General features: G+C 45.0%; 1 protein-coding gene across 1 annotated transcript in view; it reads right to left on the reverse strand.

Annotated features, from left to right (window-relative positions):
• Positions 1-496: 496 nt before the first annotated feature.
• EFCAB8 (EF-hand calcium binding domain 8) overlaps positions 497-11830 on the reverse strand; it is a 120685-nt gene continuing 109351 nt past the window's right edge. Inside the window, exons 24-28 of the mRNA XM_011979873.1 lie at positions 8504-8672; positions 3504-3633; positions 2068-2272; positions 1889-1987; positions 497-970 (exon numbers count right to left, since the gene is read on the reverse strand). Coding sequence (XP_011835263.1) covers positions 497-970; positions 1889-1987; positions 2068-2272; positions 3504-3633; positions 8504-8672 — 1077 coding nt within the window. The remainder of the gene's footprint in view (positions 971-1888; positions 1988-2067; positions 2273-3503; positions 3634-8503; positions 8673-11830) is intronic.

The raw sequence follows: 11830 nt of genomic DNA on the forward strand, positions 1-11830 counted from the left end.
AGAAAAGGGTGCTTGGGATGGAGTGTTTGATGATGAGGGAAGACTGACAGACAGCAGGGGCAGAAGACAAACAGCCATGACCCTCACCAGATGGCTGCCAGGCCTCACTCTTGCAATGAGGCTGAACCAAGTTTCCAAGCCAACCAGCCACGCCCAGGTGTCCTTGGAGAGGGACTCTCCTCTCTGCCTCTGCCAGGGCCAAGGGATGTGAACGGTCTCAGATAAGGAGGGACCTAAGGGGGTAAGGAACACACAGCCCGACCTCATCGCCTGTGGACGCCCACAGCTGAGAACATTTATTTTCTGCCCCAGGGCTCTGTGCGGGGCCAGAGAGAAGATAAGATTAGGAGACAGGTGGACTTCCCCAGAGAGGCAAGTGGGGCGGCCGGGGGAAGGGCCATATCCTCTGGGTCCGGTAGGGAATAAGCCAGGGACATGCAGGCCCGCCATGGGCCTGGTGGCCCTGCTGCTGGACTAGAGAAGATGGCAGAGCACCTCAGAACCTGACGTGGGAGCCCTCCTTCACAGAGGACATGAAGGTGGCCTTCAGAGGCCTTGGGGGCCGCTCGAGGGAGGAGACAATGTGCTTGGGGGTTGCTGACCTCTGCAGGGTGGACTTGGACACCGGGGATGGGACTGAGGGGGTGGAATGGGCCGTGGAGGCCGACTGGGGCCGCAGCAAGAAAGAGAACTGGGGCCTCAGGAAGGCAGGCAAGCTGGAGTCCAGCAGCTTGGAGGCTGAGGCGGTGACAGATAACAAGGAAGATGGGGAGGAGGTGGCTGCAGGCGTGCTGTCCATGGTATCCAGCACAGCCTGCTCCCTGCTGGGCACCAGGTCCTTCTGGACATCGCGGGCTACCAGGCGGATGTGCTGGTCCTGCTGGTCTGGGCCCCTGCTGGTCAGGAAGTCGGGCTGCTGGGTGGGCATCAGATCATTGAAGTGCAGGCTTTGGTAGACCTGAGGCGAGATCTGCAGGGAACAGAGTGGGGAGCGGGAACGGGGCACCAGGTGGAGCCAGGGACACCCAGGATCAGGTGCCCTGAGGTCTTCCCATGCCAAGAAGGCATGTCCAGAGGACCGTGGTTGCCACTAACCACCGTTGTCTGCAGACCCATGCAACCACCCTGCACCAGGCCAGGCACCCAGCCCTGCTCTCCACCCAATTATGCTGCTTCTGACGACCCTGTGAGCTGGCGAGGAGACTGTCCGCTACTGCGAATGAGGCCTCGAGCTGGACGCTGGGTGAGGCCCAGGTGCAAAGAGCTCCTTGGAACAATCCATCTCACACCAGCCTCTCCCCAGCCCGGGACAGGGGGGCCCTGCAGAGACATGGCCTTCAGTGTTATCTCCCATGGCAGATAAGGACAGGGAGGCTGGGAGAGGCTGGGATCTCAAATCTGGAGCTCTAATCTGCTCTTTCGAACATCCCCTGCTCCTTTCTGTCCCCAGTGGAGAGCCACTCCTTCCATTTACCCTGTCTCTTACTACGGGCCTGGCACGACACCCTGGTCTGCTGTTTGAGCACCACGGTAGTGGGGACACAGGTGGGAAATATGCTAACCAGCAAATGGACAGCCACAGACCATAGGAAATGCTTGGAGGCTATAGACAGGGGCCCTGCCCAAGGGGGACCTTGTCCCACAGGCCCTTGAGGCTTGTTCTCAAGGACAAAAGCTGCGCCAGTGACCTCAGCCAGGGCTTTGGCAAACAAACCAGACACATCAGTCTCATCCCAGAACTGTCTATGGCCCAGAATCCTGTTAAAGGACAAATGCTCCCGTCCACCCCCACTGAAGGGCTGTGTGGGCACAAGGGTGGCTGCCGGTGGACATGGGATTCCCTGGCCCCTGACCCAGCCTCCTGGGGAGCCGCCCCATCCCGCCTCACCTGCTGCTTCATCCAGCCGTACGGCACCCTCATGGACAGGAACCTGGTATTCCGCAAGCGTTCCCTGGGCTTATACGCCGCTCCCAAGACTTTGCTCACCTGCAGGAGCCACGCCCAAGAGTGAAGCCTGCGAGTTGGGGGTCCCCGCACCCCTCCCTGTGCTCCCCTCCCAGCCTTACCTGCTTGTCCCTGGACTCCCACTTGCTCCAGCTGTCCTCAATGTCTTCCAGGGGGCGCTCTCCGGCCCATGGGGACATCAGGGCCATCTTCTGCAGCCTGGCCCAAGCTTCTGTCTCCTTATCTGCCTTCCCATGCAGGAGGGCCATCAGCGCCGCCTGCTCTCGCCGCTGGTATATCAGGGCCTCAGCCAGATCCCGCTGCTCCCTAGTGTGGGGGGCTTTTCTTCACAAGATGTCCCCCCACCACAAGGCAGGGTGACCCTCCCAGAAACCCTGAAAGGCTCTCCCTTCCTGGGCCTGATCCTTTCCAAACTTCCATCCCTCCCCCAGGGCAAATTCCCAGAGCCCATCACTGAGCAAGTATGGAATTTGCAAATCCTGGATCGATGCAGCTGGCCCAGCAAGTCCTGCCACTCTCCCACCACTCTGTCCTCTCCACCATGCAGACCTGACACCCCGTCTGGCTTTATCTGGACCTCCCCTTGTGGACTATTCAAACATGTCTGCCCCCTGCCCCAGGGAAACCCTGCCTTTGCCTTGTTTGATGTCCCTCCACAGCACTGTGAAGATGTATGCCTTGATGGCAGCACTGGAGCCACAAAGATTCTGTGGATACCTGACAGACTCCTACTTTAAATGTCAAAACCCAACTCCAAAATCACCTCTCCTATGCAGCCTTCCTTACTTGATCCACTCAATCACGTAGATTGTCCTCTGAGCCATCCCTGTTCCTAATACTCTCATTACTTATCACATAAAACTGCAGCCATGAGCCTGCACGTCCACCTCCCCGAGTAAACTGTAGTTCTCTGAAGCAGGACTGTGTCTGGATGTCTTGTATCTCTAGAACCTAGCACAAGGTCTGGCAGTCAGTAGGATCTCAATACACATTTTCTCGAATGAACCAGAATTACTGGAGACTTGGTCAGGAATAAGGATGGAGTGGATGGAGTGGGTAGGAGATGAAACTGCAGGGGGAGGAACAAGTAGCCAGCAGCCTGATGTTCCCTGCAAATCAGGGAAATAACACAAATGTCCACTCAGGATCAGGGCCTTGGGCCTGAGCACTCCTCTGCCAGGGACCTCTGGCCATGCAGCAATGACCTCTGCAGGGAAGTCAGCTCTAGCAAATCTGACTAGGGGACAGTCAGATTTGGGGGACAGGGCCCCATCCAAGCACTTGGGTTTTTGTATTTTCCCCTTTCACCACTCAACCTTTCAGCTGAGCTGGGCTAAAACAGGGCCTGGGCTCTCCAGCCATAGCTGCCACTGTGGACTAGAGTTGCCTACAACTCTCAAGCCTCTGGCCTTCTGAGGGTCCTCCTCACCCATGTCTAGCTCTACCCAACCCAGGCAGAGGCTTCCTGGGACCTGGGAAGACTCACAGCCTCTCCCTCCTCAGGCCAGAGAAGATCAAGCAGGCTGTGCTCACTCACTGCAGTTCCAGATGGAAGGCCTTCTGGGTGGTGCCAGTGGAGCTGCCCTCTTCCTCTAAGCTTGCTCTGTTTTCATGAGGACCATCACGGGCATCCTGTAGTCTTTTCCACACACTCAGGCCAAATGTTCCTGTGATTTGACCAGACACTGCTCAGAACCACAACTGGCATACTCCCCTCCTCCAAGCCCTCTGCCCCTTATCCTCCACCTTCAGGGGTCAGCTAGCAACCCCTACCCTCAGCCCCCACACCCACTCAAATGTTGAGTGCCCACCATATGCCAAGCATGACACTGAGTACTCCACAAATATGTGGAGGAGCCAGACAGAAGCCCTAGGACACACTCGGAGCTCAGGCCTAAAGCATCCTGCCCCACATGTGAACTGAGATGGGGAGAGTACTATGGCAGTGACAGAATGATCCTCAGCTGGGCTTCAGGTAGCTTGTGTGTAAAATGGCAATGGCATAAAATGGTCAGACACCCATCAGATATGAGATTGGGGGTGGTGGAGGAAGGAATGGGGCTGGAGTAAAAAGTAGATAGTGAAAACAGAATTAAGTCCTGCTCCTGGGCAGAGAATAGTGAGTAGCAGGCCATTCTCCTGCTGCAGGATTTTTAAAGTTAAGAAAAATAAAACAGATAGGTACAAAATCATTAAAAACAAAAAAAAATCACTGGAGAGCAATAGAAGCAGAGGGCCAGGTGAACTAAAATGACAGAAAGGGACAAGTTTTTCCAAGAAAAGCTCGGAGTAGGAGCTGCTTTCTTTCTCGGGGGCACTCCTGAGTCTACACACAGGCTTAATGAGAATCAGACTTGGCTTAGAGAGACAGAGACCAGCAGAGCTTCTGACATCCACTGTGGCTGGCATGATTAAAAAATCTCGCCTGAATGCACAGCTGTTTTTCTTGTTAGGACATTTGCCGAGCACCAGGGAGGCTGGGGTTGTAGGTGCTGGTATAGAAAAGCAGAATGAGATCATTGGGAAACAGAGTCCCACTGAAGGAGGAGCCTGAAACAGACACAGATTTCATCCTTGAGACAACTGAACACAGAGGCAAACTGAGTCCTCCTAAAGCTGCTACTCAGCCCCAACCCAGTTCAATCCCCAACTTGATGGAGATGCTCAGCCCTATACAGAGGAAAGAGCAAATGCTCTGGGGGAAATAATATCAACTAAAGTCGGCAGTGAGCCGAGATTGCGCCACTGCACTCCAGCCTGGCGACAGAGCGAGACTCCGTCTCAAAATAATAATAATAATAATAATAATAATAATAATAATAATGTTTATTTTGTTTATGAATGGAGTGATCTATAAATGTCAATTAAGTAAAATTGTTTGATAGTGTTATTCAAGTATTCTATATCATTAATGATTTTCTGTAGAGTTGTTTTATAAATTATTGAAAGAGTATTGAAATATCATGCTATAATCATAGATTATTAAAATTTAAAATAATAACAGATCAAACACCAAATGTTAATGAAGACGCAGAGGTAGAAATGCAAAACAGTTTGGTCATTTCTCATAAAGTTTCAATACACTTAACCATACAACCCAGTCGTTCTGCTTCTAAATACTTACCCAACAGAAATGAAAACAATGTTTAAAACAGCTTCATTCATAATCACCCAAAACTGACAATGACCCAAATGTCCTATAACTGGTGAATGGATTAACAAACTATGACAGAGCCATACAGTGGAATAATACTCAGCAATAAAAAGAACAAACTACTGAAACATTCAACAACACAGATGAATCTAAAATTGATTATGCTAAGTGAAAGTTAGAATTTCACTCAGCTACATGTGTATGTTTCCATTTATGATAATCTGGAAAAGGCAAAACTATAGAGACAAAACAGATCAATGGCTGCCAGGGGTTAGGAGAAGGAAATAGAGTTTATTTTGAGGAGGCATGAGGTCGCTTTTTGGGGTAATGTCTATATCTTGATTGTGATACCAATTACACAATTCTATGCATTCATGAAACCTCATAGAACTATATACTTTTAAAACGTGCTTTTATTGGATGTAAATTACACTTCAAAAATCTGATTTTTAAAACAATCAAGCTTCTAAAAAAAACACTAGATACTATATTTAGGGGATAGTCAAAGACGTCTTTGAAAGATACAAAAAATGGGTGACATCAGCAAGATGGTAGAATAGGAAGATCCAGCACCTCCTTCCCCTTATGGAGACACTGACTGAACAACAGTACATGGACCAGAAACCAGGACCATTCATCCCAGATGAATGCAAAGCAAACAAACACACACACACACACACACACACCAGCTGCACTGAAGCCAGTAGGAAAATTCATGGTGCTCACTTGTAATCCCTCCTCCTGGCTCAGTGAAGCAGATTGGGAAGGAACCCCCAGCTTCCAGCTTCTCCCTGGGAGGGAAAGACTGAGATGTACATCTAACATGCAGACTTTTCAGAGGGCTGCATGATGAACCAGTTTCTGTCTTGCCTGAATCTAAGCACTGACAGGAAGGGGCACCAGACTGGGCTACTAAGAGCAAAGGTGACAATTTAGACTAGCATACACTCACTATCAGAGTCCCTCCTGCCGCTCTGAGGAATGAGTAGGGAAAATAACCCAACTTCCAGCTTCTCCCTGAGGAAGAAGATTTGGAGCATATATATCCAGTGTTAGCCTCTGTTAGCCTTTGAGGGGTACCCAAGAGACTGGTTTCTGTCTTGCCTCTCTCAGACTATTGAAGGACCTAGCATATTCTAGAGGCCTGGGGGAAGCTTGTAGCAGCTCTAGAGAACTTGCAGTACTCCAAACAGACACCAGAGGGAGCAAGAGATAATGGACTCCTAAAAAAAATAAACTTATGCATGTAAATTGCAAATTTACTGCCGCTAAAGAAATTGAGGTATATGAATTATTTGACAAAGAATTCTAAGTAACCATGATAAAAATGCTCAACAAGCTCAGAAACAATACATGAACAAAATGAGAATACTAGTGAGGACCCAGAAAATATAGAAAAGAACCAAACAGAGGCTAGCCATGGTGGCCCACAACTATAATCCCAACACTTTGGGAAGCTTAGGCGGGCGGATCACTTGAGCTCAGGAATTCAAGGCCAGCCTGGGCAACATGGTGAAACCCTGTCTCTACAAACAATACAAAAAATTAGCCAGGCGTGATGGCATGCACCTGTAGTCCCAGCTACTCAGGAGGCTGAGGTGGGAAGATCACTTGAGGCTGGGAGGTCAAGGCTTCAGTGAGCTGAATTCGTGCCACTGCACTCAAGCCTGGGTGGCAGAGCAAGACCCCATCTCGAAGAAAGAAAAAAAAAATTCTAGAGCCAAAGATGAAAAATAAAATAATTGAATTCAAAGGTCATCTACAGTAGACTTGATCAAGCAGAAGGAAAAATCAGCAGACTTGAAGATATCCAGTCAAAGAAGCAAAAAGAAAAAAGAATTTTAAAGAGTAAAGAAAGCCTAAGGGATTTATGAGACATCGTCAAATGGACAATATATGCATTATGGTAGTACCAGAAGGAGGAGAGAGAGAGAGAGAAAGGGACAAAAAGCTTATTTTAGTAAATAATGGCTGAAAATGTTTCAAATCTTAAAAAGGAAAAGAAACCTATATTTAAGAAGCTCAAGGGATTCCAACTAGGATAAAGTCAAAGTAATCCACAAGGAGACACATTATAAAAAGAACAAAAACTCGGCCAAGTGCAGTGCTGTAATCCCAGCACTTTGGGAGGCTGAGGCAGGCAGATCACAAGGTCAGGAGATCAAGACCATCCTGGCGAACACGGTGAAACCCCATCTCTACTACAAATACAAAAAATTAGCCGGGCGTGGTGGTGGGTGCCTGTAGGCCCAGCTAGTCAGGAGGCTGAGGCAGGAGAATGGCATGAATCCAGGAGGTGGAGCTTGCAGTAAGCCGAGATCACACCACTGCATTCCAGCCTAGGTGACACAGTGAGACTCTGTCACAAATAAATAAATAAATAAATAAATAATAAAAATAAAAAATAAAAAATAACAAAAACAAAAAAATCTCATCCAAAAATACTATATCCAGGAAAGTTGTCCTTTAAAAATGAAGGAAATATAAAACTTTTCCCAGATAAATAAAAACAAGAGGAGTTCATCACCATTAGATCTGCCTTTAAATAAATGCTAAAGGGACCCCTTCAAGTTGAAACAAAAGAATGCTAGGCAGGAACACGAAAGCATATGAAAATAAAAAACTTTCTCATAAATGTACATAGAAAAATACAGAATGCTGTAATACTGTAATGGTGGTACATAAGTCACTTTTAATTCTTTTTGTTTTTTTTTTTTTTGAGATGGAGTCTCACTCTGTTGCCCAGGCTGGAGTGCAATGGCATGATCTCGGCTCACTGCAACCTCTGCCTACCAGGTTCAAATGATTCTCCTGCCTCAGCCTCTCAAGTAGCTGGGATTACAGGAATACACCACCATGCCCGGCTAATTTTTGTATTTTTAGTAGAGACAGGGCACTACAAAAAAAAAAAAAAAAAGGAAGACAGCCCAGGAAGAAAAGGGGACAAAAAAGTGTTGGGATTAGAGGAGTGAGCCATCACACCTGGCCCTAATTGTTTCTTGACATGAACGGTGGCTATGTGGGGATGTGTTTACTTTGTCAAAATTCACCAAGCTGAACCGTTCGAGTTTGTATGGGGGTTTTTTTATATATACAATGCAACAATTAAGTTTATTTTTTAAAAGAGAAAGGAATATGCCTTATCAGATATATGATTTGCAAAATATACATAGGTGAATAATATTGGATGAATGGGTGAATAGATGGAAGGACCATTTGCTGAACGGACAATTGGGCAGACTGTAATATTATTTAAGCAAAGGCATTTGCTGTGGCCTGAGAGTCCCTCCCCACAGAGTACAAAGTTCATACCAGCTTATGTTCAGACAGGGACAGAGAAAAGGGCGGCCATGGGCATGGCTGAGCTTCAGCAGGACCCATACCAATGGCATCACCGGAGAGTTTCCAAGCCTTGACGTCCCGGTCCTGGCCAGCGCTGATAACCAACTGGAAGTTGTCCACATACAGGATGTCTGCCACACTATCCAAATGGCCCTTCCAGGTAATCAGGAGCGTGGGGGGAACCAGGGAAATGGTATGGCCAGCCACAACCTATAGGGGACAGTACAGGAGAAACACTTATACCAAGACCACTACACAGGCTAATCAGAAGACACCTAAGACTGCAGGCAGCAGAGCCCAGCTGGAAGGGCCCTGGGACACTGGCTGGGGTTCTAGTTTTAGATGTGTTCCACATGAACTTACTTGTGACCTTACATAGGTCCCGACACTTCTCTGGCCCTCAGTGGCCCCTTAGGTAAAACCATAAAAAGCACTTGCATATGACCACATTGTTTACCAAGTGCCTGTATACACATTATTCCATTTGAACCTCATAACCTTATAGGAAATATATAATTCTCACTGACTTACAGAGGGGAAAAGTGAGAGTCAGACATGTTCAATACTAGACTAAGCCCACATAGCTAGAAAGTGATGGGGCCAGGGCAAGAGCCTCAGTCTTCTAAAGTTTTTTAGTTGGGCATTGGGAGATGAATAGAGTGAGCAATGGGGTGATAAATCACATTACACTGAGAGAATAAAACTACTGAACTGGAAAATTAGTGAAAATGACCATTTTTAAATAAAACAAGATTAATAAAGGGGGACTTATTCGACCATATTCAAGTATGGAAAGTCAGAAAAATAAACTTTAAATTTTAAGCAAAGCAATGGAAGACAATAGAAAGCTCAGAAACCAGCCAGAATGTACGTAAAACTTTGGTATATAGTAAGAGTGGTAACAGAAAACATGACTCAATAAACAGTAGTGGGATACCTGATGAACTATAAGAGAAACCTATGTTGTTATCTTTTATCCTACAACAAAATAAATACTAGATGCATTGAAGATTTTGTTTTCAATGAAATCATAAAACACCTACAAAAGAATGAATCAATGTTTATCTTTTCTCTAAGAAAGTGATAGGCAAATGAAAATATCACAATGGGAACAAAAACAGACTTGAACACCAAAAAATACATTGTAATTTTTAAATCATCATAAATAAAATTAACAAGCAAGTGACAAATTTGGGGGGATATTTATAATCCATATGATAGACAATGAGTTAATCTTTTCATATATTTTTATTGTTTTTTTTTTTTTAAGAGATGGGGTCTCACTATATTGCCCAGGCTGGTCTCGAACTCTTAGGCTCAAGTGATCCGTCCACCTTGGCCTCCCAGAGAGCTGGGATTACAGGCATGATCCACCATGCCCAGCCTAATATATTTTTAACTAATTATACAACATTTATAAAAGATAGTTACCACAATAGAAAAGTAGGCAAAGCACATGAAGAGACAATTCACAAAGTTATACAAAGCCAATAGAATAAGAAAAGATGTCAATATCACTAATAAACAAAGGCATCTTAATTAAAATCAAAAGAAACCATTTGCACCTAAAAATCAACCAAAAATGTTTTGCTCACTTAGGACATTTATTTATTGAATGTCTTCTATAAGAAAGACGCTCTGATAGATCTAGAGGATCCTCAGACGAATACTACTAATAAATTCTTTAGGTTGTCAAAGATAAAACAAAACAGGCTAATGAAATGCAAAACTGTATAAACCTTCTGGAGTGCAATTTTGTAGCATACATGAAAGGCCTTAAAATGGCTTACGTTCTTTTACATACTCTTCCCTTGGGACAAATTACTAGATGTGCAAATAAACAACTATAAACAAAAAAAAAAAAAGGTTTGTGAAAAAGAATATTTGTACCATCATTTTTACAGATATCTAAACACAACTATATTGAACATAATTCACATATAATTTACCAATTTAAAGTGCTCATTCAATAGTTTTTGGTATATTCAGAGTTGTGCAACCACCACCACATTCTATTTTAGACCATTTCATCACCCCAGAAAGAAACTCTTTACCCAGTAGTCACCAGCCAATTCCCCCAACTCCCTCCCCCAGCCTCAGGAAACCACTAATCTACTTTCTAACTCTATAGAAAGTATAATGTGGACATTCTGGACATGTCATTTAAGCGGAATCACACAATATGTGGTATTTTGTGGTTGGCTTCTTTCACTTAGCATAGTATTTTCAAGGTTCATCCATGTTGTTGCATGCATCAGTACTTTATTCTTTATTATTAAATAACATTCCATTGTATCACTATACCACACTTTATCCATTTGGAAGTTGACATTTGGGTTGTTTCCACTTCTGTATTATGATAAATAATGCTACTATAAACATTCATGTACAAGATTTTATGTGAACATGTTTTCATCTCTCTTGGGTATACACTTGGGAGTGGAACTGTTTGATCATATGGTAACTCTACACTTAATTTTTGAGGAACTGCCAGACTGTTCTCCAAAGTGACTGCAGCGTTCTACTTTTTTTTTTTTTTTTTAAACGGAATTTGGAGTTTTGCTCTTGTTGCCCAGACTGGAGTGCAATATCGTGATCTCTGCTCACTGCAACCTCCACCTCCCAGGTTCAAGTGATTCTCCTGCCTCAGCCTCCCGAGTAGCTGGGATTACAGGCACCTGTCACCATGCCCTACTAATTTTTGTATTGTTAGTAGAGACGGGGTTCCACCATGTTGGCTAGGCTGGTCTCAAACTCCTGACCTCATGATCCACCCGCCTCAGCCTCCCAAAGTGCTGGGATTACAGGCGTGAGCCACCGTGCCTGGCCAGCTTTCTACATTCTATCCAGCAATGTGTAAGAGTCCCAGTTTGTCCACATCCCAGCCAACCATTGCTATTATCTATAGTTATCCTGGCAAGTGTAAAGTGGGATCCCATTATAGTTTTGATATGCATTTCCCTGATAGCTAATGATGTTTAGCACCATTTAATATACTTATTAGCCATTTGTACACCTTCTTTGAAGAAATGTTTATTTAGATCCTTTACCCATATTTTAATTTGGTTATTTATCTTTTTCATCAAGTTGCAAGAGTTCTTTATATATTCTGGGCACTAGTCCCTTATCAGATACATGATTTGCAAGTATTTTCTCTAAGGTTATCTTTTCACTTTCTTGATGGTATCCTTTACAGTCCAAAAGCTTTTAATTTTGACAAAGTCCAATTTATCTGTTTTTGTCTTTTGTAGCTTGTTTTTGCTGTCATATCTAAGATACACTGTCTAAGGTCACAAATATTTTGCACTTATTTTTTATTTTCTTCTAAAAGTCTTACAATTTTAGCTCTTACATTTAGGTCTATGATC

The sequence above is a fragment of the Mandrillus leucophaeus genome, unplaced genomic scaffold (genome assembly GCF_000951045.1).
Source record: "Mandrillus leucophaeus isolate KB7577 unplaced genomic scaffold, Mleu.le_1.0 Scaffold206, whole genome shotgun sequence".
Classification (NCBI taxonomy): domain Eukaryota; kingdom Metazoa; phylum Chordata; class Mammalia; order Primates; family Cercopithecidae; genus Mandrillus; species Mandrillus leucophaeus.